Genomic DNA, 26449 nt, shown 5'->3' with positions numbered 1-26449 from the left:
TCAGGCAGCATTTAGGCGGCACTGCTCATGCATTTGCATTCCGCACATTTGTGGAAGATTCTCCACCATTTCCCTCATCTCTTGCATTTCTTCCCTTCTGGATCCTTGTTCCATTTGTTGCTCCCTCCACATCATTTTCATGGCTTCGCACCTGCATGGAGAGCTGATCTGCTCCAGCTGCTGGCAGCACTGCTGGAGGTGCTCGCCTTGTCCCCGCATTGGATTGCTCACAGTGCTCCTCAGGAAGGAAGCATCCAAGTAGCGTCCTCCCGCTTTCTGCATCCACATCTGGCAGTGGCTCATCTTCTGTTGTCGTTCGTATTCCTGCATGCAGGATCCTCCCCTGCCACGTGGGTTCTCCTCGTCAACCATTGTGGTGGTCACCACCGTGGTGTAAGTCGTAGCGCTGGCCACGGCGAGAAGAGCAGCGAATAGAGCGGCGAAAGCGATGACTCTAGTCATAATATTTGAAGATTGATACACACTGATCAATTGTGTTTGGTGCGAGGAAATGGAAGGCGAGCTAGGGTGGTATTTGTAGTGGAGTAAAGCGTTTGCATGGCGAGAACGTGGAATATGATTCACATGCAAACCGGAAAAAGGACGGAGAGGTGGCATCACCATTGGAATCGAGCTTCCACGTCTGTAAGTGCATGCCTAGGGACTTGGTTTTTAACATCATCTGATCGTTGTATTCTAGAAAAATAAAGTTTAATAAAATGTATCCTTCTATTATTGTTCGAGGTAAATATTGAATTTTTCGAATAAAGGTTTGGAATTTCGGTAAATTTAAGAAAAATGCATCTGCCCAAAATTTCAATTAGGATTCAGTACCTAGATATATTTTTTTAGGAATCAGTACCTGAAAAATATATACTTTTAGTTTTAACCTTTATAAGGTAAAATTTACATTTTTACCCTTTATTATTTAAAGAAATATATTATTTTATTCACAAACATTACATGTGTCTTTTCTATTTAAAATATAATTTTTAAAAAATATTGTTTCTCAATTATATGGAATAATAGTAAATACTTATTTTGACATACAAAGTACCTATTATGGGGTTTCAGATATTTGATTTCGCTTTTTGAATACTTCAAATATATAAGAAAATACTATATTTTCGAGCATTGACCATAAATTCAGTCATTGTTGGGCTTTTCCTGAAAAATACATTAGGATGACTTATTCATGTCATTTTATTTTTTTTAAAAGAAATATAGGTCATCACTTGTATTGAAATAAGATTAAATATTTATTTTGACCTACAAAATACCTATTTTGGAGTTCCAAATGCTTGATTTGACTCTATAAATACTCCAAATGTGTAATAAAATACTAGATCTTCGACCTATCACAATAAATTCAATAATTGTTGGTCTTTTAATTGGAAATGCATTAAAATGACTTATTCATGTCATCTAATTTTTGAAAAAAACACAGTTTCTCACTCATTGTTGAATTAGAAAAAAGTACTTATTTTGATCGATAAAATACATATTTTGGGGTTCCAAATATTTGATTTGATTATTTGAATACTTCAAATGTGTAAGAAAATACTTAAGTTTCAAGTAATATTAAGTGACTTTTGATGGTGTCATTTGTGAAGTTAAAATGTGATACTTAAATTGGAACAAAGAGTATCTAATTAGAGTCTATAATAAATTATTGTACCCCGTAAATACTCATATCCAATTATTTGAGGATGCCAAAATATAATTTGAAGTAATATTAAGTGACATCGATGATGAAATTAGTGAAGTAAAAATGTGATACTTAAATTAATACAAATAATACATCATTCGAGTACAAAAATACTTGATTCTACCTTCTAAATACTCAAATTCGATTGAGTATGTCAAAATATATAGTTCGAAGATAATATTTAATGTTCTTTGATGATGATATTTGTGAATAAAAAACGTGTTACCTAAATTGATACAAATATTACCTAATTTGATTTCACATATACTTGATTTACTCTTTTAAGACTCAATTTTGATTATTTTTGGATATAAAAAATATAGTTTCAAGTAATATTGAGTTACTTGATTTCGTAAATGAGATATTCACAATATGTATTAAAATACTGGATATTCGAATAAAAAACGTAAGTTCACCAAGTGTTGATATTTTTATAGAGATACATTTGGATGACATATTCATCTCATTTAATATTTTTTTAAAAAAAAACAAAACAAATTCTCGACTAAGCATTAAACTTTTAAAGTACTTATTTTTACTTGAGAAATACCTAATTTGAGTTTGTAAATACTTGATTTCGTAAATGAGATACTCACAATATATATTAAAATACCGGATATTCGAATAGACAACATAAGTTCACCAAGTATTGATATTTCTATGGAATAAGGATTTGGATGACATATTCATCTCATTAATATAATTTTTTGTAAAACAAAAAACAAATTCCTAACTAAGCATGTAAATTTTAAAGTACTTATTTTATTTGAGAAGTACCTAATTTGAGATTGCAAATATTTGATTTGGTACATGAGATATTCATAATATGTAATAGAATACTGGATATTCGAATATGCAATGTAAGCTCACCAAGTGTTTATTTTTCCTTGGAAGATGCATTTAGATGACATATTCATCTCATTTAATATTTTTTTTGTAAAAAAAATTCCTAGCTAAGTATTTAAATTTTAAAATACTTAGTTTTACTTGAGAAGTATCTAATTTGAGTTTGTAAATAATTGATATCTTGAATGAGATACTTACAATCTGTATTAAAATACTGGATATTCGAATAGGCAACATTAATTAACCAAGTGTTGTTCTTTTCATGGAAGATGCATTGATACGAAGAGTATCTAAATTGCTGAAGTTAAAAATATGATAACTAAATTGGTACAAAGAGTATTTAATGCGAGTTCGCAAATACTTGATTTTACCATTAGATACTCAAATTCGATTCGATTATTTGATGATGTCAAAATATATAATTTGAATTCAATATTAAGTGATCTTTGATTATGAGATCCGTGAAATAAAAATGTAATACATAAATTGTTAAAAGTATTACATAATTAGATTCTACTGATAATTGATTTTATCATTTAAAAACTCAAATTTGATAATAAGTATAATGAAAGAATATTGATACATATAATGAATGATTACCAATAAATATTATGAATGAATATTAATGTGGATGATATCAAATGAGGTATTGTCTTGTCATTTAATGATACCAACAAGTATTGTGAATGAATATTAATGATATTATAAATTAATACTCATAAGTATAAAGAAAAAAATACTAATAAGTATAATGAATAATACCAATAAGTATTATGTCAAATAAGAATAATTGTCAAATAAGTCATTCAATGAATATCAAAAGTATTGTCAATTAATATTGATGAGTATTTTATAAATCATTAATTCAAAAATCGATAGAAATGCTTAAAATGCAAACTTCAAGCTCATTTACGAAATATGTTCATAATGCATCTCCCAATTAGTCCATGATGAATAATGAACTGTGTTTATTTATTTAAATGACATGAATAAGTATCCTAATAAATTTTCCATGGAAAGATTGTAGATTCAAATATCCAGTATTTTAATGCATATTGTGAGTATCTTATTTACGAAATCAAGTATTTACAAACTCAATTAGATATTTCTCAAGTAAAACTAAATACTTTAAAATTTTCATGCTTATTTGATAATTTTGTTTACCAAAAAAATATTAAATAAGATGAATATATAATCCAAATGCATCTTTCATGGAAAGATCAATACTTGGTGAACTTACGTTTGCATATTCGAATATCAAGTAGTCTATTTATATATTTATGAGTATCTCGTGTACCAAATTAAGTATTTGCATTATGAAATTAGGTACTTCTCAAGTAAAATTAAGTACTTTTAAATATTCATGCTTATTTGAGAATTTGTTTTTTTTAACAAAAAAATATTAAATGAAATGAATATGTCATCCAAATGCATATTCCGTAGAAAGACCAACATTTTGTGAAATTAAGTTTCATATTCGAATATCCTGTATTCTATTACATATTATGAGTATCTCATGTACCAAATCAGGTATTTGCAATATGAAATTATGTACTTCTCAAGTAAAACTAAGTACTTTAAAATTTTCATGCATATTTGGGAATTTGTTTTTTTTTTTACAAAAAAATATATTAAATGAGATAAATATGTCATCCAAACGAATCTTCTGTGGAAAGCAAACACTTGTGAACTTACGTTGGATATTCGAATATCCAGTATTATATTACATATTATGAGTATCTCCTGTACCAAATCGAGTATTTGCAAACTCAAATTAGTTACTTTTCATCCAAATGCATATTCCATGAAAATACCAACACTTGGAGAATTTACATTACATGTTCGAATATCCAGTATTCTATTACATATTGTGAATATCTCATTTACGAAATCAAATATTTGTAACTCAAATTAGGTACTTCTCAAGTTAAACTAAGTATTTTAAAATGTTCATGCTTATTTTAGAATTTGTTTTTTTTACAAGAAATATATTAAATGAAATGAATATGACATCCCAAATGAATTTTCCATGAAAAGTCAATACTTGGTGAACTTACGTTGCATATTTGAATATCCAGTATTCTATGACATATTATGAGTATCTTCTATGTCAAATCAAGTATTTACAAACTCAAATTAGGTACTTCTCATCCAAATGCATATTCCATAGAAATACCAATACTTGGAGAACTTACGTTGCCTATTCAAATATATAAGCATATTGTGAGTATCTCATTTACGAAATCAAGTATTTATCAACTCAAATTAAGTACTTCTCAAGTAAAACTAAGTACTTTAAAATTTTCATGTTTATTTTAAAAAAAAAATTTAACAAAAAATATATTAAATGGATGAATATGTCATCCAAATGCATTTTCTATTGAAATACCAATACTTGGTGAATTTACTTTGTCTATTTGAATATCCAGTATTTTAATACATATTATGAGTATCTCATTTACGAAATCAAGTATTTGCAAACTCAAAATATGTAGTGACCCGTTCCAGAATCACCTACTAATCAAGAACTAAGCATGCACTTAACTTAATTAATAATAATCAGAGATAACAGCGGAAATATGGCCGACGACAATAGTTATACAACCCAATCTAAATCAGAACAACTCAAAATATATTCGGTACAACCATATCGAATCAAAAAGATACCAAAGAACTAAACCAACCAGCTACTCAACGTCCTCCTCCTCCTGAGCTGTCCAACCTGAGGCCTGCCCCGCGGGAATGGGGTGTCCAAGATAAACAAAACCGAGGACGTGAGCGATAAGAACGCCCAGTACAAAAGCATGAGTATACAAACCTATATGAAATGCACATGCTATGATATGATACCAAGGTAGGTCAAGAAACAGGAGTAACAAAGGATCTCAAAATGCTCAGTCTAGAGGCGCCAAGTGGATAGTGCCGCGCGGTACTCCTCTGGGTCACTGCATCCACTACAAGAACAGACGTGGACCAAAAATGTCCCGGATCACCGAAGCCCTCCCGACCCGTCGGCCACTGTGTACTCTCAGTGTCCATGCGTCCACAAGACAAGACAGGGCTGAGCGGCCCCACAAGATATAGCTTATCTCGAAAGAGATACAGCTCAACAATAAAGGCTATCTCGAAGGAGATACGGCTCAACATGAAATGCAACATGCATCATAAAGCGTGACATAATAGCATGCATCATATGACATATATCAATGCACCACATAATCATGCAACACATATAAGAATGTATACTCGACCAGGATATCTCGGATAGTACTTTCGTACCTCTATCACAGCAAGCCTAGCCTTATGCAACACCGCTAATCAGGTCTAGAACAAGCCTACGCATCAAAAGCATACCCAATGAACAATACTACCATGCTCGACTAGCAAAACCAGTACTACCAAAGGTTTAGGGTTTACCTGCGTCCGTCGACAGCCCTTTGATGTCGTAACTCAGGCGTCGCTACGCTACCAATCCTGGCAGCTCTTGGCTATCGCTCGACCGACAACTTACCCTAGAAACCTTCCAAACCTCTCAAATATGAGACACAACTCAAGAACTTGCCATCCAAAATGAGGAATTTCGAGCACTATTTATAGGCTATGTTCGGATCCACCGAACCCACTTCGGAACGTCCGAACTCCCACGTGTCCATCGGCTCTTGACACCTCATGATCGGATCCACCGAACTTACACTTCGGATCATCCGAACTTGCATGTAAACCGACGTGTCGATCGACTCTTGACACCTCATGATCGGATCCACCGAACTTACTTCGGATCGTCCGAACTCTTCGGTGCTACCGAACCATCTTCGGTCCATCCGATCATGACCACGGTCAAAATTACACATTAAACCTTCTTAATCACCATTAATCCGTTAATTACCCAATTTGGAATTCGGGCTACTACAAAATAGGTATTTCTCAAGTAAAATTAAATATTTTAAAATTTACAGGCTTAGTTTGGAATTTAATTTTTTTTACAAAGAAATATTAAATGAGATGAATATATCATCCAAATATACCTTTCATGAAAAGACAAATAATGACTGAATTTATGGTGATCTTCGTATTTTCTGATCTTCGTATTTTCTTACACATTTGGAGTATTTAAAGAGTCAAATCACGTATCTGGAACTTCAAAATAGATACTTTATATGTCAAAATAAGTACTTAATCTTATTTCATGATGAGTGAGCAACTATATTTTTTAAAAAATAAAATGACATGAATAAGTCATCATAGAGCATTTTTAATGAAAAAACAACAATGACAGAATTTCTTATTATTTTTCGAATATATAGTATTTTTTTACACATTTGGAGTATTCAAATAACAAAATCAAGTATCTGAAACCCCATAATAGGCACTAATATTTTGGTAGATGGAAAACACACAATTAATTTGGTGGATAAAATTATATATTTATTTAAGTAATAAAAGGGTAAAAATGTAAATTTATCTTTGTAGGGAGCTAAAACTAAATTTGTAGAGTTGTCAGGTATTAATTTGTAAACAAAATCATCTAGGTACTGAATCTTAAACAAAAGATGTACAGAGGTATTTTTTTAAAATTTGCCCTTGGAATTTTATATATTGTTCTATGTAAAATTGAATTTTAATAAAATATTCCATTTATTTTTAGTTACTAATTATTTCGCATTTATTATTATTTGAGTCATCAATAATGTTTTTACTTATTAGAATTTTGACAATATCGTTTTTATTATTGTTATTTATATATATATATGTATATATTATTGTACAAATGTTTGGAATTTGAAATGACAAATAAAAGGGAGTGATCAGAAATTTTTACTTTGATGGGCTAAAATTTGTTCTAAAGTACATATATAAACATATACTTGTAATCAAGAAATTTAACCAAAAAAATTTCGATATTTCGTTATGATATACATGTAATCAAGAAGATTTAGAATTTTTTGGTAACTGTAAAGTAAACTCCATCAAATTAAATTAATAGTACATGAATAAATTATAATATTTACATCACTCAAATTCCTTAAGCTAAGAAACTGAAGTATAGTGTCAAAATACATAATTAATCAATAAATTTCAAGGAGAAGGTGATACAGAATTTGTTACTATCCAATAAATTGCCAAAATCGTTCAAAAAAAAAAAAATCAACGATAAAGAATATTTATAATAAACTGTAACATAAATAATCAAACAAAAAACAAAACCACAAATATTTTATTTCTACAGAAACCAACAATTTTTCCTTTTTTTGCCAAAATGCCTAGCGGTGGTTGATTTGCAAATTTTAAGCTCTTTTTCCACCACCCTTCTATCATTGTCCATTAAATACTCTGGGTTAAAAAATGGATGGGCTACACATTAATTAAGGGCCAGGCTACAGCCCACCTTTGCCCCTAATATGATAGGCCCCTTGCTAAGCGATCGGTCTTCTAATTTAGGCCTGATGACAGCCGTTGGAAGAAGAGAAAGAAACTAGATTATCTGAAATATGACTTTTAGAAAACTAAGTTTTTTCTGATCGTTTATCCGCTGATCATTTTGATCACTATTTTACTATCGTTAAAATACTCCAACTCACCAACTTTCAGGCAACATAGAAGATGTTTATGCAGCTTTTATAAAATTTATGATATAGGATGCTGGATGCCTATTTGATTTTCACAATAAAGAAGTATACATTTTCGATATTTCACATACTGGTTTGGAGCAAAAAACCCCAATTATATGTGATTTTTTATTTTTTTTTTGGTTAAACTACGCGTATAAGAATGAATAGAACTGTTGAATTGCAAAAGGGGGAATCGGATCCCACCAAACAAAGAAGAATGAATGTACAAGAAGAAACATTCCCACTTTCTATATATATATGTTTTGGCCGCAGCCACGGATTACATTACCAAAAAAAGTTGTATACGATTTTTGGGCAAAATCAAAGAAAAGCAATTACAGAGACGAAAAGACTAGAAAAAAGCAGGCAAACTTCTTAACAAAAGAAGTGAAACAAGAATACACCCTAAAATTGCATCCTTGTTTAATATATTTTTTTTTTCACCATATATTATATTACAGTATGTTACCATCGGTCGATGGCTGGGAGCGTTTTCACCGAGCTCGAGCTGGCTCCTAGTTGACAGTTAGAGAAACCAAGAAAGTTCCTGTGACCAAATAAATATAAAGTAAAGAGAGGAAAAAACTACACCGACGCAATTGTTGGACAATATATCTATAGAATAATGAGAAAATGTGATCTGAATTCGTTTTGGTCCAGTGTTTTCTAGCAAGGGACACATGATACCTACCAAGAAGATATGATAACAATAACAGGTGTGGAAAAAAAAAATCATGCAAAATCAATTGTGAGCCCTACAAACACATATATGTATATATATACATGGCTAACGATCACGGATCCAAAAAAAATCACACTTCAGCCTGACCCATTCTATATGGTAAGCATGTGGCATCTGTTAGGTTGTATTTAATGCTGATAAAAACCATCTACTGTGCTTGCTAATACATTATAAATGAAATGATATTTGCAGTTGAGTCTTCATTACAAGTTGGATATTAAGGTCCATCAAAGTAAATTTGATCCGTCACAAATGGATTACAGTAGCGTTTAGTCCACGCCCCAATTCCACGATAATTAACATGATAAAAAAATTGGATAGCATCTATGAATATTAGCTAAATCTAGTAGTTATAAATGAAGAAAAATAATTAACGCAAAAATGGACTATCTTGCTGTCAAGAGCACAAGGAAAATATTTAATAAGCATCTTTCTTCTGCTAATCTGCCGCACTTAGATGCAAGATATTTATTAATAATGTCCATAGATTTCACATAATTCTAGTTGACTCACAGACTGTGTCATCCCGGTTGCTCTTGTCAAATGGAAAAACTGGGAATTTGAGATAATAATTGAAATGTTTTTAGGACTGTCACTGACGAAAGAAAAATAGATAATAAAATGGATAATGAAAGGAGATTAGTAAGGTATAAGAAACTCAAAATCACAGAGGCCATACAAGGTATTTCTCATATGATTAGCAATGCTAAATATCCTTTTTAAAGAATTTAATCCGAATCATCCGACAATAAATTTTCAAATAAAAATGTTGCCAAATATGTGAATCTACAGCACAATTAATCTCAGAGAAATCAAAATATATGAATCTATACAGTAAAAATTGCATCTTTGGTTAACATTCCGAAATTAACCTGATAAAGCACTTTTCAGCTCAGAAACTACATAACATGCAAATCTCAAAGTATTAATCAACTTGCTGCAATCAAGAAGAGAAACAATCAAAATGTGCCGTGTGACATCAAGAAATTAAGAGAAGCAAATAAAAAATGATCAAACTAATTAGTTGTCTCAATGTCAAGTTTAATTTTTGATACCTTCATTGGCAGAGGATTAGATACTTTGGTAACTAGCCCCCCCATGTCCTTGTAAATATACTTTTCAGCCTATTTCCGGAGACTCTTTGCAAAGCTTTCTTAGCTCCGACCACATCCATTTCTGTCAATATCTGCAAATGGGCACAAGCACCGGCCGCCACAAGCCTCTTTCGACAACTTTGGCTACCACCAGTCATGATTGCCACCACCGCTGCTACCGGAAACTTCTTGGAAACAACCACGTCTTTAGGATCCAACATTTGCACCAACCTTGTCAAATTGTTCTCATCCCTCACGAACTCTTTCTTATTTGATTTCACTGACAACAATGATATCAACGCTTTTGCCCCAACCTCCTGCATACCACCGGGCTTCACGGATTCCATTAACTTCACCAAATAGCCCATACACCCACCTATCGCCCTTTTATCACCATCGCTAATTGATAAATTAGCAAGCAAGGAGGCACAAATATGCTGTAACATTACATTCCCATGCTTTATAAGCTCCGCGATTTGTACAATAAACATGGTTGAACCAGATAAAATGCGATAACTCGCATCCGTAGCAGATAATGAATAAATAGCTCGCAACACATGCTCTAAAGTTTCAGCACTTGAACACTCATGAAACAAATGTAGCAACTTTTGCAAACCCTTTTCTTGTAATAACAAATCACAAAAATATTCACCTGAAGAAGCAAGAATGGATACGCAACTGGCCGCTTTCGCTTGCGCTGATGGATTCCCAGTAATAAGCAATTGCATCAAAACAGGAAGTGCACTTTCTTCGACCAACAAATTCCGAATATCTTCGACAATCGAGACATTCCTTATCGCACCAACAGCATTCGATTGAGCTAGAAGGGAGCCAGATTTACATAATTCTAATAGTATCGGGACGCCCCCATAAGCAGAAATTGCCCAAGCATTGTCAGGATCAGCGGTAATGAATTCCACAGCCATGGAAGCCTTTTCTTTCATGGACATAGAGCTGCATTCGATTATTTTCAACAAAGGGCCCAATGCCCCCTCCTCAAACAAGCATTTCCTGGGAAAATCTCCAGCTGATATGAGGAGTGACACTGCCACAACCGCTGGTTCCCGCACGGAATCATGCGCATTCAGATCGAGCAAGGAGATCAAACAGCCGACATTCCCTTCCTTCGCAACTAACCCTGCAGACTTTTCTTCCTCGGAAAGGAGCTGAATCAATGAATCCAACGCCTTCCGCTTGAACTCAAGCCCACCGATCTGAATTCTAGTAAATAGGTCTTTGATAAAAAAGGTGAGTTCTTCCTTGGAGGAACCAACACTGGGCTGAGAGAGAACGATGGCGGTAGACTGGAGGAGAACCCCAGATCGGAGAAGGAGGTCGAGGTCGTTGATTTGCTTGGAAAGCCATCCAGCGGCCATGTCAAGATCGGATTGCATCAAAAGCTTCCCGCGTCTGAAAGAAGCGTCACAGCACTGTTCGCAGAGTGTCTGCACGCGGCGGAGGGTGCAAAGCAATGCTGGAATAATCGGAAGAATCAAAGGATTCTCCGACCAGTGAGGGGAGCCGGAAACTTCTGCGAGAAGGGATTTAAGATCAGAGAGTCTCGACCGAAGAACCTGCCACTTGGAGGCAAAGCAAGTGACGGAAAGAGTGGCAGGGAGGAGAAGGCCGAGGAGTTGCGTTACCCGATCGAGGGTCTCGGAAGGAGACGGTGGCGGGACGGTGGCGGGATACATCATTCTTTACTTTTATTCAATAACAATTTTATGTTTCTATATTGGCTTCTTGTGTTCTTAAAAAGATGAGAATGAGTAAACGAGGAACACACACACTGACACACACATATTGTGTGTGAGTGTGACACAGCTACGCTTACTTTTTTGAGTGAGTCTCATGTGAGATCGTTTCACGGATCATAATTTGTGAGACGGGTCAAAAATACCCATATTCACAATAAAAAATAGTACTCTTAGCATAAAAAATAATACTCTTTTGTGGATGACCCAAATAAGATATCCGTCTCATAAATAATACCCGTGAGATCGTCTCACATAAATTTTTGCATATTTTTTTACTCAGTTGCTACCAAATAACCTAATTTATTCTATTTTTGACTTTGACTTATCGACTTATATTATGATTAATTTTGATTTTATTGAAAGATTAATTCTTTATTTGTTAAATAAGAATAACCTAAGCAGCCTCGTGTGTTAGATTTAGCTATGCTGGTTTGATCAAGCTTCTAAATTCAAATAAAAGTTATTAATATCACGTTCGACTAAAAAATGTTGCCGTGACAGTTTATACATGTTCTATTTTTAAGTTGGACGAAGGATATCTCGTAAACAACATTTAAATTCTTGATTTTTGTATCATATGATCTTAAAACAGTCAATTATACTCTCAGATCAAACGTATAATTATAAAAAATATCATTTTCCGTGCGAGAGAAATTAAAAGGCATGAGAAAAGAAAGACTCAAACACAAAATTAGATAAAAATTACAACATTCATATTTTATATACAAAAAGTTTATTACACGTTAACTCATATTTTATATTAATCTGCTAGATATTACAAAGCGTGGGCCAAGTAGAGTACATGGCTAAACGGGTTACGAGTTGGTCAGGAATTTATTTTATTTTTAATTTAATACGTATTCCATGCAACAGACGATACTTTTAACGACGAAAGATGAATGTCTAAAACACAAGTGTTTGTGTACTTACAATCAATATTTTCGAAATCGAACAAGATCGACGGATTAGATTAGGAATCGATTACGAGTGCGATCGAGAGATCACTTAAACATGGTTTGACCAATTAAACTAGTCAGAACCAATTGTTTATTTGAAAATTTAATTTTCTTATTTTTAAAATCTTAACTTTACAATTCGCTGTTTATTTGAATGCTTGACCATGTATGCTGGGAAATTGGAATTTATTAGATCTTTCGTACAAGGTGTGGAATGTTTCTGGCTGTCTATCTTGTCTATTCCTTCTGACAAACTTTTACGCCATATATCGTAGGTTTTTCTTGAGTAACAAGCACTCTCCTATTGATCATCTCTTTTTTTAGTGCAGCTTCAGCAGGCTTTTGTGGTTCAGGGTCTGGTCCGGTCTTGGCTTCATAGGCTTCATTCAGTGACTACAATTAGGACAGCTCTGAAGTGGTTTCATAAAAATTATCGCAGGAGGAATGTAATTGACATGGCTAGGATGTTCAGGTTTGCTTTTACTGTGTATGAGATATGGAAAGCTCGGAACAAGAAGATTTTCGTAGGGGATGATCCTTCCGTTAAAGCTACTTTCCACAAGATCAAGATTTTGTTATGTGGTGTACTTATCTGTATTTTCCACTGGATCCTACTGGTTTTCTTACTTAGCAGGTACTGTTTGTATTAGACTCTCACCGGTAGACCGGTGGTTTTATAGTTTACCTTATTGAGAAAAGGTGTTGTCGGTTTAGAACAATGGTTTAAGAACGATTATGATTAATATTTAATCATAATATAACGACAGGAGTGAACCAAACAAAAAGAATGAGAATAATTTCTTATTTCATTGAGGTTAGAATGACCCTACAAAAAGTAATTTTTAGATGTTCTAAATCCCGTTTTGCCCTCAAAAACCAAAAAATGGATAACGTTCAACGAACAAGACTATCCAAAATGGAAATTTTTGCCCCAAGAAATGCAATCTAGCTAATCATGTCCATCGAATAAGAGTTTTCAGAAGAAACCTGAATCTTCCTTGAGAAACAAACTTGATTATGTTGGTGGAAAGAATCTGTTGAGATTAAATGGCAATGTATAGAATTCTTCATTCCGGTTGTCACCCCTGAACGTCCTGAACTTTACCCACCAAGGCATCCCTCTATCTTTTTTCGACTTCTCTACTTCTATTGTGTTGTCCAGAAATACAGCGACAATCAATCCCACTGTTGCAGGAGATGAGAATATGGCATTCAGGAACGCGTTAAACTGCAAAAACATGAACTAGGCGTGGAGTTAGATGTAGAAGGGAGAGTTGTTAGATAATGGAACAAGAGGACACGTGAAAGATTATTGTAGGATCTATTCCTTGCCAAGGTATCAAAAGGCTACAGCTTTTAGTAATTCTGCAACTAATTGTTTTAAATTATACACCATCACAGATGCTACATTGGCGACCATGTGCTATACATGGAATCACATTGAACAACAATGACAATTGACGCTACCAACGGTTGTAGTGAGGATGAGTGAGATCATTATAATTTTGAAAGAGTAGGAATATTTTGGTTTGATCCCATTTAAGGTCCTCAACAAGAGATAACGTAATTTACACATTTTAAACACTCACAACTTCAAGAGCGAAATGTGGAATCTTACCCATCCAGCCTTTGTGTGAACTAGTCCATGTGGAGGATTCCAATAGTTATCAAAAAATTGAGGAACAGAGATCCCGAGGAACAGTGAGAGACCAGTGATCAAGAGGTTCCTCATAGAGTTCATGTTAGTGAATTGAAGAAATGATAAGCCAACAGAACCTGCAAGCAAGCAAGTATAAGACCTCGAAAGTAAACAAACTCGAGAGAATGAAAGGTGTTATGAATGTTGATATCATACCCACGAGACCGAATAAAACACAGTAGAATGCAGCAAATATTGGGAATGGTATAGACGCAAAAACAGCACCAAATTTCCCTGCATCCAGCACAAATTAATTTTTGAAGAACAAAATAACAAAAGTCACGGGGTGCCTCACTTCCGAGGAAGGAAAAAACTGAAATATTTTATAGCACAATACACGCTGCTTCAACAGTCCTTACACTTTTTAAGGTGACAAAAAGGAAAATTCTATCTTGGATTCTATACTTTGCCTGTCGTCACATATTTCCAACCAATAATCATCGGATAAAGTAGCATTTTCTATATTCCAAATCAAATGAAGTAAGAATACTGATACTGACCAAAGATGGAAAAGAATATCATGAAGGCAGATGAAATCTGTACAACTCTACGGCTTCCAACTCGAGTTAGTCCCAGAAGCCCCACATTTTCACTGTCAAATGTTTCCAGGGCATTTGTCGCATTAAAATATTCAAGAAGAATATCAAACATAATGAACTGAATAAAGATATTCCGGTTCCAGACTCTCAATTACTTACACAGATACAGTAGAACCACTGCACGTTCCAAAAAGACCATCGAGCAAAACGCCTATTCCCTGTATTTATATCAATCATCATGAACACAACCTAAATATCTATTTCAAATATCAGATCTTTTATAGCAAAAAAATGTAACGTGAGTTCATGGGGGAAGTGAAATTTTAAAGTTGAGTAAAGGTTGGCAAACCTGCCAACCAATGCCACGGCTGAGCACGTAGGCAGGAGGTGGGGTGGCAATTGCCAGACGAGATGCTGCCTTATACGCTCCTGTGGACTGCAGATAATGTTAAAGTCATAATGTATATACACCTTGTTCAGAACAAAAAATTATGGTGCAACACTTATAGTTGTTTAAAAAACCACTATATACTGTTCTTGAAAGGAAGTTGATCGATTTTTATCACCACCAGTTGGTAATCTGCTTGGCATGAAATCAGAATCTGAACATCTATTGCATATGTGGCAAAAAGGGTAAGATTTCCAATTACTCAAAAAATTTCATCATATCTTTGAAGGTATTACTGACAATTAGTTCCAACAAGCTTAAATGGATGGTTCCTTTTTGATAATAATACAGAATATTCTCACACGTGGTAAATTATCTTGCCTTGTTTTTTTTTTAAGGAGGGTATAATTTCCATTTAATGCCTTCCAACTACAGGTTAAAAAAAGTTGGTAGTAGAAAGACCAGATAGGTAGTTTAGTTGTGATCAAATAGGTAGTTTGATTGTGATTTATTGCATTGGAGAGCATAGCAGTAAAATTAAAGTTTCCTTCCCGGTTTAACCAGTTTAGTTGACATCAATCAAATTAAAGTGATATATGTGAAAATGAATATCAAGTGAGCACTCTCCACGTCGAGCTCATATTGAAATTTCAAGGTAGTTTTTTAACCCAAGCTACTAAAACTTCCATAGAGAAGAAAATCTTCAATCAATACCTCAACCATTGAGACAAGAACAGCAGACATCATGGCAAAGGCATGACCAGCCGCAAAAGTCGGTGGCCCCCACTGAAGAGGATAAGGGAACTTGAACCTTGGACAACGGAAAATATACTGTTAGATTTCTCAGAGACTTAGCCAGACAATTTAACAGAATGTTTACTTGTGTTTATACAACCATGGAGCTGTGGATATAAGGTTGCTTCTGTCTGTACGGCAACTGTGCTGAGTAACAATCGGTCTGTTACGGTAAGCTCCACTCGCAGTTAGTATGAGGGAGTATACCCAAATAACAATGACAGAAACCAATACTGGAAATCGTTCAAAGATGGGGAATTCCCTTAATGGTTTAACATGTTTCAGATACTGTAATTGAAAACTGTTAGTTGCAGCATTGTCAGGAAAAGAAGGCATAATCACGCAGTGCTTCAGATGTTCAAAATTTACTCACTTGTGACAATCCAATAACCAAGAAAAGGGCCGGTAAGCCAATTTCTATACAATTCCCTAGCTGTAAATTAGAAAACATGTTATCAAACAACAATACGATACAGGGGTTTTGTTGCATCGAGCTTACACAGCAAGCCACAAATTAGGTGGAGTAAATGATATATGAAGACACATGGGGCAAGTTTAGACTCTATCATACATTTTTTTGATTCAAATTATTGTGTTTTAGGCAATTCTGAGAGAAGATTGCAATTTGGAAATTTATGTTGGCATTTTAAAACATAAAAACAATATATTCTATAGAATATGTAAAGATAGAGTAATGAAGTATAAATATCAACGGCAATAATTTACCGCAGGAAAGCCCCGTTGAAATAATCCCAAACCAACCAAGCCAACGACAGGTGCCATTCCAAGAGGACTGAAAAATCTGTGAAATACGAAAAACAAATAATATTTCACATTTAAAGTGGAACTTGTTTATTTTGTTTTTCTGACATTTGGTTATCAACATTATACCGTGAAAAGAGTCCCCATACTTGGCTGTAGCCAAGAATTATTTGTATGCTCGCAGCAACTATTAGAGCTCCTTGGATAGCTCTCATTGTTTGAATAAATCTCTGCAAAAGCATTCAAGTGCTATACATGAAATTGCATGGTGCCATGAATAATATAAACACATAAATTTAGGACTTAAAAAATGGGAATCCAGATTATTAAAAACATAAAGCAAATGGTACTCGGTACTTACAACATGAGGCTCATTAATTGTTTGCAATGATGACTCGTTAATAATATATGCTATAGGAATGACATATGCGAATGACCCTCCAACAATGGCAGGTAACCTTGTTCCAAAGAGCGTTTGAAGAAGTGTGTTTATGCCAGCTACAAAAAGCAGTGTTTGTATGACACGTGCTTTGTCGCCCTGTTTGATCAGCAACACATTACTTGGTTAGGAAATGACAAGTCAAATTAATGCCCAAATCAATTAAGCACGGGATTTTAACTGAATTGTGAAAATAGTTACATGTATAAATTCTTGAAAGACATTCAGGAGCTATCTTAACAATCTAATCAAGATTCGTCAAATTCAATTGGCGAAAATTTTAAAAAGCATAAATGAATAACTTACATCAGATCCACCCATCCATGGGACAAGCAACGTTGGGATCATCACACTTGTGCCAAGTACTAATACGTAATTCTGAAATGCTAACAAGATGGTTTCGGCTGCAGACGAGAATACTCGCATAAGCATACAATGGCAACACAAAGTTAAACGCCATAATCAGTAAATCTTATTATAACTAAGACTAAAAGAGAAGAAACCTGTATTGGAATTTTGCATTCTACAAATTCCAAGAAATTATTCTCAAAATTTCATTACTTAACATAGTTACCAGGAAGGCCTCAAAAGCTAAGATTTGAGTTTCAGAGTATTTTGTCTTCATGAACTCAATCCTTGCCAACTAAAGGACTTCAAAAGTTGTTTCATTTTTCTTATACTTTATGTTTCACCAATACTTGTCACACAACAAATGGCAAAAATTTGAAAAGCCAGGTTTTTCAACTCTTTAGCACTTTAGTTTTGCCACAAAGAAAACAAAGAATACATCTTGAAAGAAATGATATTGCATAAAGAAGGAAATGTTGTCTTTCCTTCACTGAGTCACTTTAATGCTTCAAATTAACACCCACAATCTCCGGCTTCACTAGAGAATTTGAGAATAATTCAAAGATGACAGAAAGATTAAAAAATTCTTGGCATTCAGAGATCATCATCCTCTCTAGTAACTTCCTTTCATTACTATGTTCAATGCACAAAAACAGTTCTCCACATTCTTGATTGCCACGTCCCAAAGTCCTTTTCCCATTCAATACCGCACATTTTTCCATTTAAAAAATTAATGAACCAGAAATTTTTAGCATGATCCGGTTTAGACACGATGAACTATATTTTTTCTAATTATAGTAAAGAAAACGCACATCCAAAATTCATACATTTGCACACAAATGTCAGGTGATTCCTCGTAAACGGTTATTAAAAGAAAGATTCGTAAACAAAATCCACGTTTTCATTTGGTCCATAACTCCCAAAAACAGCTACAACACCAGAAACATAAGTCGTAAGTTTTTTTTAAAAAAAATAAAAAATAGAAAACCATAAACCCACAAAGTTATAAAGATGCCAAAACTCACAGAGAAACAATCCACACGACTAAAAACTAAAATAATTAAGCCCCGAAAAAGCTAAAACCTTCCACATTTATCATCTCTTCTCCTACTCACTGTTCATACAACTGAACACCATTCTTGATTATCTTTCAAAAGAAACAACTTTTGTTGACAAAACCCGCAAATATGCAGACTTGGAAAAAGAGCAAAGGAATGTATTTCTAAAGTTTTTAGTAATGTGTCAAAAGGAAATGATGCCACATACGCCATGGAGGATTAGAATCAATGCAGTATTCAAGGTCTTGAAGCTGTTCCATGGGAGGGTGTGTAATGTCACCCATTGATAATAACTCTTTCTTCTTTTCCTGCCCTTCAAGAATCAAAGAATAAAACTTGGTTCTTTTAGTCTCTGAGAGGGAGAATATGAAGAAGGCAGGAGGAAGAAACAAGAACACATTAAATTAAAGCAGAAGCAACAGCAACAGATAAAAAAGTTGAAAAAGTGCAAGTGAAAGAATGTGTGTGTGTGTATATATATATATATATATATATATATAATTATAGTACTATAGTAAGCAAATATTTGCAAAAAAAATAATAATAATGACATTGTTTGTTGTATTTATTAATATATATCATCAGAATATAATAATCTTTATAAATTTAAATATATATAAACATTCGTTTTGAAAATATTGAATTTAAGGAATAATTTCTTCCTGCTTGTCCCCCTGAATAATATTTATTTAATTTTACGAAGTGAATTTTTTTTTAAAATAAAACGCACTGTACTCGCACTTTTTGTTGACTGCTTCGCCTCCTTTTCTCATTCGCCGATAAGCTTAAATTTTGAATTTGAGCCGAATTAGTTACTGTTTTTCGATTCTTTTTTCGCCACCATTTTCATGAATTATTACCATTTTAACAAACAAATTCAGGTAATCTTATGCCACGGTGAATGCCGTTTATTGGTTGAAACCTTAAAACCTTAGTATAGTAATGTTTGTAGTAAATCTTATCTGGCACTCATAAATTACTATTAATGCCAAAATCTGACACGATATTTAGCCTTTTTAATTATTTGTATATGTCATAATACCATCCTAGCTTTTTTGTAAAATTTAAAACACTTTTTTAAATATAAAAAAATCATCGTTTGAAAAGCAATATCTTGAGGTAATCCTTTTTTAAAATAAATTTTTTAAAATATTTTCATCTATATTAACCCTCTAACATTCATATTTTGCCTCACATGCGCATCATGTGTGTCTCGATATCAGTGATAACATGAACTATTGTTAGAAGACGGCTTTTGCTTGACTTCAATGAAATTTGGTCGTGGGATTGATCATACATCAATTTTTGTATACCAATTTTTACATTTATCTTTGAAATGACCAAATTATGATGTAAGAACCAAACAAATACAACCTATTTTTTAATTCATTGTGTAGCCAAAAAAAAAAAAAGAAAACATTGTTATTTCAACAAAAAAATATTATATTTATTATTATTATTTTATTTAATATTCTAAATATTTTTATATATATAAAAATTAAGACTGGGTGCCATATCTGTGTGCCTTAATCTGTAAGATTTGATGTGGCGGTCTTAAGATGATGTCCGAATTAATAAAATATATGAATATTTGATGAATGATGAATTTTTTCTCCGATATCATTTATCTAATTAATATTGTGCTAATCTGATAATTTTCTTAATGTACATCTAAGAGACCGTGGTTCATACGTCATCCAAAAAATTGAAGTTGGCCAAGTCAAGTATATATCCCGATCGTGGAAGCGCACACGTCACCATCACACACACAATCTCACACAGTGGACGTGTCATGATTGGTGCTATACATACACATATACATACATCCTTCGCCAGTATTTAATTTTTCATTATCCGATCATTAATGCCCGCTCTGATCGATAAGCGTGCTCTCGTTTCTCCAATTTTGATTCTGTTTAATGAAGTTTGGCGGTGGTTTCTGTATTTCGGAATGCTGCATCCTGGAATTTTCATGTTATTCCGCTGATGAGTTTCAATTATCGCACGTTTCCTCGGGTATTCATGCATTTGATGTGATTTTTTTTGGTTGAAAAATTACTTTATGGTGAATTTGTTTTGAATGTAACTCACTTGATGGAACAGTGGCTGTGGGAAATTTGAGAGAGAAGCTGGGATTAAGGTTTCATTTTGATGGAGAAGGACGATAACGGTCGCTGCATCTTTCCCTTGACGAATCTACAAATCGGGTAGGATTTTCGTTTATTTTGTGTTTTCTTTGGTCTTCGTGACTTCGATGGTCAGCGTCTTTGTGTGAGAATGGGAGGTTGCTTCTCCGTTGACGGTGAAACATGGAAAATTCTCTGTACTGACGGTGCGAACACCTATCCTTGTTTATTATATTATCTTTTCGAGATGCTTAAGTTGAGTTAGGCGGAAGGATTCGATGCTTGACTTTGTATGTTGTTGTGTAATACTTGTTGAAAAGGGTTATGTTTACATTTGCAGAGGTCCTGAGGAATGGACATGCTTGCAGATATGATTTAGCATTCCCCTCTTTCCGCTGTCAGCAAAAGAGAATTAAAAATCGAGATTGAAGTTGGTTTTAGAAATTTCATTGAAAACCATCAATTGCTGTCATTTTAATTTCTCCTTAAATATCAGATCATGAAGTTTTATGGATTATAGATTTTGCTTATTGTTAGCAAAGCATGCAAATAGACGAGCGGACAGGAGCCTTCGGTGTCATCTTTTTAAAGTTGTATCTGTGTTTCCTCTCCAGTATGTTATTGAGTGGGAAGAGTAATGAGAGATACTGCCCTTATGCAGGATATTGTCAAGTCGTGATTTTGCACGTAGATAACTGTCACAAGGAATGATTTCGAGATGGGAAAATTAAAACTCCTAACTTGCTTTGAGATAGTTTTAAAATGAAACCGACTGCATTGTTAACAAGGAAATGAGTGAAGTCATGACAAGAGATAAGAATGTAAATTTTTCTATCCTACTCAATCTAAGCTCATTTGTAAGTGTTCGGAGTAATTGCTTAGATGAAACCTTTAATTTCTATCTGTTTAAAAGTGGCAAAAAGTTTTGGGAAATTTGGATCGGTATCGGGTCACTTTACATGGGCCACGTGGTTCAGGGGTTTATATGCTATGAGATAGTTTCCAGAATCGTGTTATCTTTGGAAGATTTTCCATTTCTTGGAAACGATCTGCTCTCGATGCTAAAATTAATGCTGAACTTGAATTAGGAAAAATAAAATACCAGGAGGTTATGGAAGTCTGAAAAGTACCAGGAGGTTGTGGAAGTTTGATAACTGTCGTATGTTTTTTTCCTTGGGATGGATTGGCATTTTAGATCTGATTCCAATTGCAGTGGATAATGTGTGCACTATCTGAATTTCATGCTAAGCATATTTTCTCTGTTTTCCTGCACGTGCTCAGTTCTGTATATTTCAACATGCTTATTTTTTTGTTAATTAAATTGTTTAATTATATATGACCATAAAAATTTTCATTAATTTTTTTCTGAATCATTCTCACGTCTTCAAGCACCTAGAGATAATTATTCTTATGTTGGATTTTAAGTTTGATTGCCAACTATAACTTTTTCTTCAGGGATTTGCAGTCCTACCTTTCACATCTCAGCTTATTTCTGGCCCCTGAAAGCAGAAAACTATATATTTTGGTGGACAACCGACCTTGGTTGAAAGACCTTGCTTCGAAGCCAACACATTTGTGGCAGTTGATGGTCACCAAGGTTTCTAAACATTTGTCTGTTTTGAGAAAAATTTAACCAAAACTTTTTTCACATACAAGTTTTAGAAGAAGTTTGTTGGGATATTGTTCAGTCCAGATTGTCGCCCTTTGCAAACACTAGAGGGAGGAAGGAGAGAAAAATGACCGGGGAACTTTTAGAGTCGCCAACTTCTTCCACGTCGAACACAGGAAAGTCGCGGAACTTCAAAAGATGGTTCTCATTGATTAATACCGTAACACAATCACAGAAGAGAGCTATGTTACCTGTAAAGAAGCTGAGGAACTCTTTGATAGCAAACAGCAAGTTGCATAGAACCTTGTATGGCTTTATTGTATTCGAGGTTTCATGGAGCGATGTACGTGGTATAAATTATTTGAATGAGCTACAGGTATCACTGATCAAGTTATACATGTGTAGTGTTTGCCTTGCCTTGCAGTGTAGATTTTGAGTTTTGATATTGAGGCATGTTTTGTTCAGACCGACACATCACTTGCCATAGAGGCTAAAGTGATGAGAAGATGGGAGTTCGACAGTATAACACAAGCTGTGAAGTGCATATCTTCGTGGTTCCATGGAACAATGAGTGAACAGATTTTGTTGAATGATTATTTGGATGCTGTATCAGGTACGCTTTTCTTAGTGAGAACTTTTCATTTTCCTTGTTCACTTTATGCTTAATGTAGAAAACTTCAGGTTGAGCTACCTGTGTGCCCTTACAGTAAGCAGACAAGGATTATAGATTGTATATTGTTATTTCCCTGTCCAGTTATGGCTTTGCAATTTACATATCTTTTATTATTTTTCTGGATTGCACAATATGTTTTTAGGTTTGACTGAATTCAGGATTGTTGCAGGGGAGGTTTTCCACGATGCTCGAGAAAGTTTTCCGAGGAATACCAAGGCTGATGTTGATGGCAGTATCGGTGATATTAGATGTGCTGGGGATGAATCTCCCTGCAGTTCAAGTAGCAGTTTCAGCATTTATCCAGCAACAACAGACAATAGCACTAACAGATTTCGTACACCCCCTCCTCCTGATGGCCCTTACAAACGAAGGAAAGTGACAAAGTCCATCCTTTTCAACTTTGAGTACGATATATATTCTGAAGAAGCAGATGCTGAAACTGTGGAGATATTTTCTCAGACATCTGACGAAAGTGATCACGAAGAAATTAATGGGTCTACCATTTACATGGATGTGTTGATATTGCTTCGGTTCAATGATCATGATCTCCCTTTCAAGCTAAAGGAGATAATTATGTCGGATTTACGGTTACTTACTCTACTTGAATCAGGGCTTCCATCTTGGGTACTCTTTCTTCAGTCTTACCCAGTATTTTGCCATCTTTATCGCCCATGGATGTGCCCTTTGGCTAGAGCTTTTTATGTGCTGATTTCAATTGTGACTGTCCTGATTGGATTCTATGATTTGTACAAAAATGTGCCTCTGCTAAAATCAACAGCATCTCATTTGTTTGGGCCCCTTTTTGATTGGATTGAAACATGGGAAATGATTTCAAGAATTAAGTACTTGGGAACAATGTTATTTTTTCATAATTTTCAGAAGGCTGTTAAGTGGTTTCTCATGGTTATGCGAGCTGTGCGGTCATTTCTTTCTGTTTTTACAGAACCAATGACTGGACCTTTTTCTGAGTTCTTGGATTTATTCCTTCCTCTCTGGAGCATGTTTGTAGAAATGGTGGAGAGTACCTTCTCCGTGACTTGGATGATTGTTGAGTCTTCTTTCACTATGATAGGCGATATTATAGAGATTCTACTGCTGCCAATATGGTATCTCTTAGTGGCGCTATGGAATGTTGGTAAGTAAACTGTTTGGCTAGACTCTTGAGACAAATACGTCATAAATACTCCTTTTGAATGCAGTGTTTGATTATTCCCGATATCTTAATTTGTAAGTATTGTATTGATTGCAGCAACATCTATTTTGTACCCTATTTTCTGGATTTTGGGGGAAATTCTTTATGCTCCATTTCGGCTGGTTCTTGGATTCTGTAGCCTTTTGACGATTTTATGTACATGTATGTATGAAATGGTTGGCGATATATGGCTGTTTGTGAGCAGCATCTTTCAGTTTAGCAGAGGCGTTGAGTCAACAGTTAGCTCGTATGAGGTTTCAATGTTCCGTTCTCTCTGGAATGACCTTTTCTCCCAGGTTATTCATTGTAAAATTTCACCAGCTAATTACAGTCACATGTATGTTTGCTTACTCACATATTTTTTTGTTGCAGATTTTTCGTGCTCTTCGAAGTATTCTTAACGGTTTAGTGGTCTTCTTCACTGCATGCAACAGACATCGCCTAAGGTATGATTTCAGTGTAATGGCTATCAGCAATTTCCAGTTATATACATCTTTATTACTCAGTTTGTAGACAGTACCTTGATGGCTTTCTGAAAATTATGAATGTCATGGAAAGTGGAGACACTTAAAGGTTTTTAGATCCCATAGTAGTCCATTCAAGGACAGCAACAACACTTGATAATGATGATGGTCACATATACAAAATTATCATCTTAACATTGTGACAGAAGGTGATGTGATGAATGGCTAATGTGGAGAGTGGTTCGTTCTTATGGCCAATCTTGGTGAAAATAAAAGCTAAAACACCATTGAGATTCCTTACCCCAAACAAAAAAAAACATTGAGATTGTTGGGTGTGCGGGGGAGAAGGTTAAAATAAAGTAAGTATTCCCCGAAAGAGCCTACAAGTATCATGTCCTAGGCATTCTAGCCATATGTGGGAGGGGCGTAGATCATCTTGATAAAGGACATATATCATCTTAAAGTCACGTAGAGAGTTTGTTCGTGCTACGATAAATCAATCTGTGGTGCTATAATGAGTTATAACTTCTTTTTTGTTGGTGTTTGATTATTTTAATAGGTAAGTTGAGTCGAAATAGCTCTAGCTTTTAGGATAGCGAACAGCTTATTTGTTATTTCTCTTTATGCAGATTAACTTGCATACCTTTTCCGTTCCTGGATTTATTCTACTCTTTTTTATCTTTGTCGATGACCTCATTCTAAACTTGTCTCAAATGGATTTTATAACAGCATCTATAATCATGGCATGGAATTCATCCAAAAGTTGTCTCGTGCTTCCAAAAAAGAACGGCGTGATGAAAAATGTTCCAACCAACGGACTTCTAAAGCTCAAACAGCTGTAAGTATTTTTGTGAAATGTCTCATTTTTTAAAAAAAAATTCATGGGAGGGGTTCGTCACGAAACACAACCCCCAACAAAAACTCTTACGTTGGCATACAAGCACCCTACTGGATTTTTATCTGATGGACGACCTCCAAATATTTTTAGCATTTGAATGACCGAGTAGACATTTAGCCATCTGACAAATTAAATTTCCCCTGTGCTTCACTTTTTTACAGCCTAGAGGTTGGAAACCTACTCAGCACAAAGTGAAGTCCAAGTAGTTTAATTGACTCACACAAAGGTTTATAAATGGATAGACAGACATTCACACCGGCTAATATCATCTGTATATTTAGTGGCTGCACCCCAAAGATCTGCAGCCGGGCAGCGATGAATACATAGTAGATTACAGGAATGTATTTTTATGATGCAACTTCTCAATCCCTGGTGTCGTTGTCAAGGTTTTATCGACCGGGTGTAGAAATTTCATGATACCTTTAGGCTTCTCTCTTCATCCCTCTCATTCGCAGTTACTTTGTTATCATTTTTATTGACGAGTGAATGTGTTCATTGTCATGTATATATATTCTTGGTCGTCTATTCATCCCCTCTCATACTTGGCCGTGGGAGACATTTCTATGCAGGACTCTCAATACTTGTATAGATGGGACGTCATGTGTAAATGTATGTAATCTCATTTCATCTCTCTCATACGCAGTTTTTGTATAATCAATCATCTTTCTTGGCGTGTGTGTTATTTATGCATTGTTGGCTTCTTTATAACACAGACAGACGATCAATTTTATCTATATTTATAATAAA

At 34.4% G+C, this 26449-nt stretch overlaps 4 protein-coding genes across 10 annotated transcripts; 1 reads left to right on the top strand and 3 right to left on the bottom strand.

Moving 5' to 3' along the window:
- On the bottom strand, positions 1–462 carry LOC140837355 (2S seed storage albumin protein-like). Its single transcript, XM_073203486.1, has one exon. It carries the CDS (start codon positions 460–462, stop codon positions 1–3), a length of 462 nt encoding a protein of 153 aa, XP_073059587.1.
- Positions 463–8399: 7937 nt separating this feature from the next.
- Positions 8400–11784, bottom strand: LOC140836527 (protein CELLULOSE SYNTHASE INTERACTIVE 2-like). 2 transcript variants are annotated; one of them, XR_012119107.1, is made up of 3 exons: positions 9961–11784; positions 9778–9842; positions 8400–8710 (listed from the first exon to the last, which is right to left on the bottom strand). XR_012119107.1 is itself a non-coding variant. In XM_073202115.1 (2 exons), exon 1 carries the CDS (start codon positions 11694–11696, stop codon positions 9993–9995), a length of 1704 nt encoding a protein of 567 aa, XP_073058216.1. In that variant the 5' UTR covers positions 11697–11783; the 3' UTR covers positions 8403–8710; positions 9961–9992. The 2 variants fall into 2 exon arrangements, 1 of the variants encoding a protein (XP_073058216.1); XM_073202115.1 differs by lacking the exon at positions 9778–9842 and having other exon boundaries at positions 8403–8710; positions 9961–11783.
- Positions 11785–13019: 1235 nt separating this feature from the next.
- LOC140836526 (nucleobase-ascorbate transporter 1-like) lies at positions 13020–19170 on the bottom strand. Of its 3 annotated transcripts, none has more exons than XM_073202112.1 (14): positions 18949–19170; positions 17641–17738; positions 17257–17433; positions 17025–17125; positions 16860–16935; positions 16507–16566; positions 16234–16421; positions 16053–16149; positions 15300–15386; positions 15110–15168; positions 14912–15003; positions 14568–14645; positions 14331–14488; positions 13020–13940 (listed from the first exon to the last, which is right to left on the bottom strand). In XM_073202112.1, exons 1-14 carry the CDS (start codon positions 19022–19024, stop codon positions 13728–13730), a joined length of 1560 nt encoding a protein of 519 aa, XP_073058213.1. In that variant the 5' UTR covers positions 19025–19170; the 3' UTR covers positions 13020–13727. The 3 variants fall into 3 exon arrangements, with proteins under 3 accessions (XP_073058213.1, XP_073058214.1, XP_073058215.1); XM_073202113.1 differs by lacking the exon at positions 18949–19170 and adding an exon at positions 18766–18930; XM_073202114.1 differs by having other exon boundaries at positions 13755–13897.
- Positions 19171–20571: 1401 nt separating this feature from the next.
- On the top strand, positions 20572–26340 carry LOC140836525 (uncharacterized). 4 transcript variants are annotated; one of them, XM_073202107.1, is made up of 10 exons: positions 20572–20756; positions 20844–20947; positions 22322–22463; positions 22555–22851; positions 22941–23088; positions 23318–24283; positions 24398–24636; positions 24713–24786; positions 25534–25642; positions 25864–26340. In XM_073202107.1, exons 2-10 carry the CDS (start codon positions 20892–20894, stop codon positions 25906–25908), a joined length of 2076 nt encoding a protein of 691 aa, XP_073058208.1. In that variant the 5' UTR covers positions 20572–20756; positions 20844–20891; the 3' UTR covers positions 25909–26340. The 4 variants fall into 4 exon arrangements, with proteins under 4 accessions (XP_073058208.1, XP_073058211.1, XP_073058212.1 ...); XM_073202110.1 differs by lacking the exon at positions 20572–20756 and adding an exon at positions 21207–21296; XM_073202111.1 differs by lacking the exon at positions 20572–20756 and adding an exon at positions 21207–21296 and having other exon boundaries at positions 20932–21072; positions 22560–22851.
- Positions 26341–26449: the final 109 nt, after the last annotated feature.

This window comes from Primulina eburnea, chromosome 7 (assembly GCF_022965805.1).
Source record: "Primulina eburnea isolate SZY01 chromosome 7, ASM2296580v1, whole genome shotgun sequence".
NCBI classification, from domain to species: Eukaryota; Viridiplantae; Streptophyta; class Magnoliopsida; order Lamiales; family Gesneriaceae; genus Primulina; species Primulina eburnea.
The sequence above is the reverse complement of the archived record's forward strand: the minus strand, read 5'-3'. Positions and strand labels throughout refer to the sequence as shown.

Bases quoted from the DNA above. Each gene is read 5' to 3' on its own strand.
- LOC140837355 (XM_073203486.1), bottom strand. From the start codon at position 462: ATGACTAGAGTCATCGCTTTCGCCGCTCTATTCGCTGCTCTTCTCGCC.
- LOC140836527 (XM_073202115.1), bottom strand. From the start codon at position 11,696: ATGATGTATCCCGCCACCGTCCCGCCACCGTCTCCTTCCGAGACCCTC.
- LOC140836526 (XM_073202112.1), bottom strand. From the start codon at position 19,024: ATGGGTGACATTACACACCCTCCCATGGAACAGCTTCAAGACCTTGAA. The intron at 16,567-16,859 runs GTAAATTATTGC...TCTAATTTACAG, and splicing joins TTCAACGGGGCTTTCCTGCG to CTAGGGAATTGTATAGAAAT. The intron at 14,646-14,911 runs GTCAGTATCAGT...TGCTGGATGCAG, and splicing joins GATATTCTTTTCCATCTTTG to GGAAATTTGGTGCTGTTTTT.
- LOC140836525 (XM_073202107.1), top strand. From the start codon at position 20,892: ATGGAGAAGGACGATAACGGTCGCTGCATCTTTCCCTTGACGAATCTA. The intron at 22,852-22,940 runs GTATCACTGATC...TGTTTTGTTCAG, and splicing joins ATTATTTGAATGAGCTACAG to ACCGACACATCACTTGCCAT. The intron at 23,089-23,317 runs GTACGCTTTTCT...GGATTGTTGCAG, and splicing joins TTATTTGGATGCTGTATCAG to GGGAGGTTTTCCACGATGCT.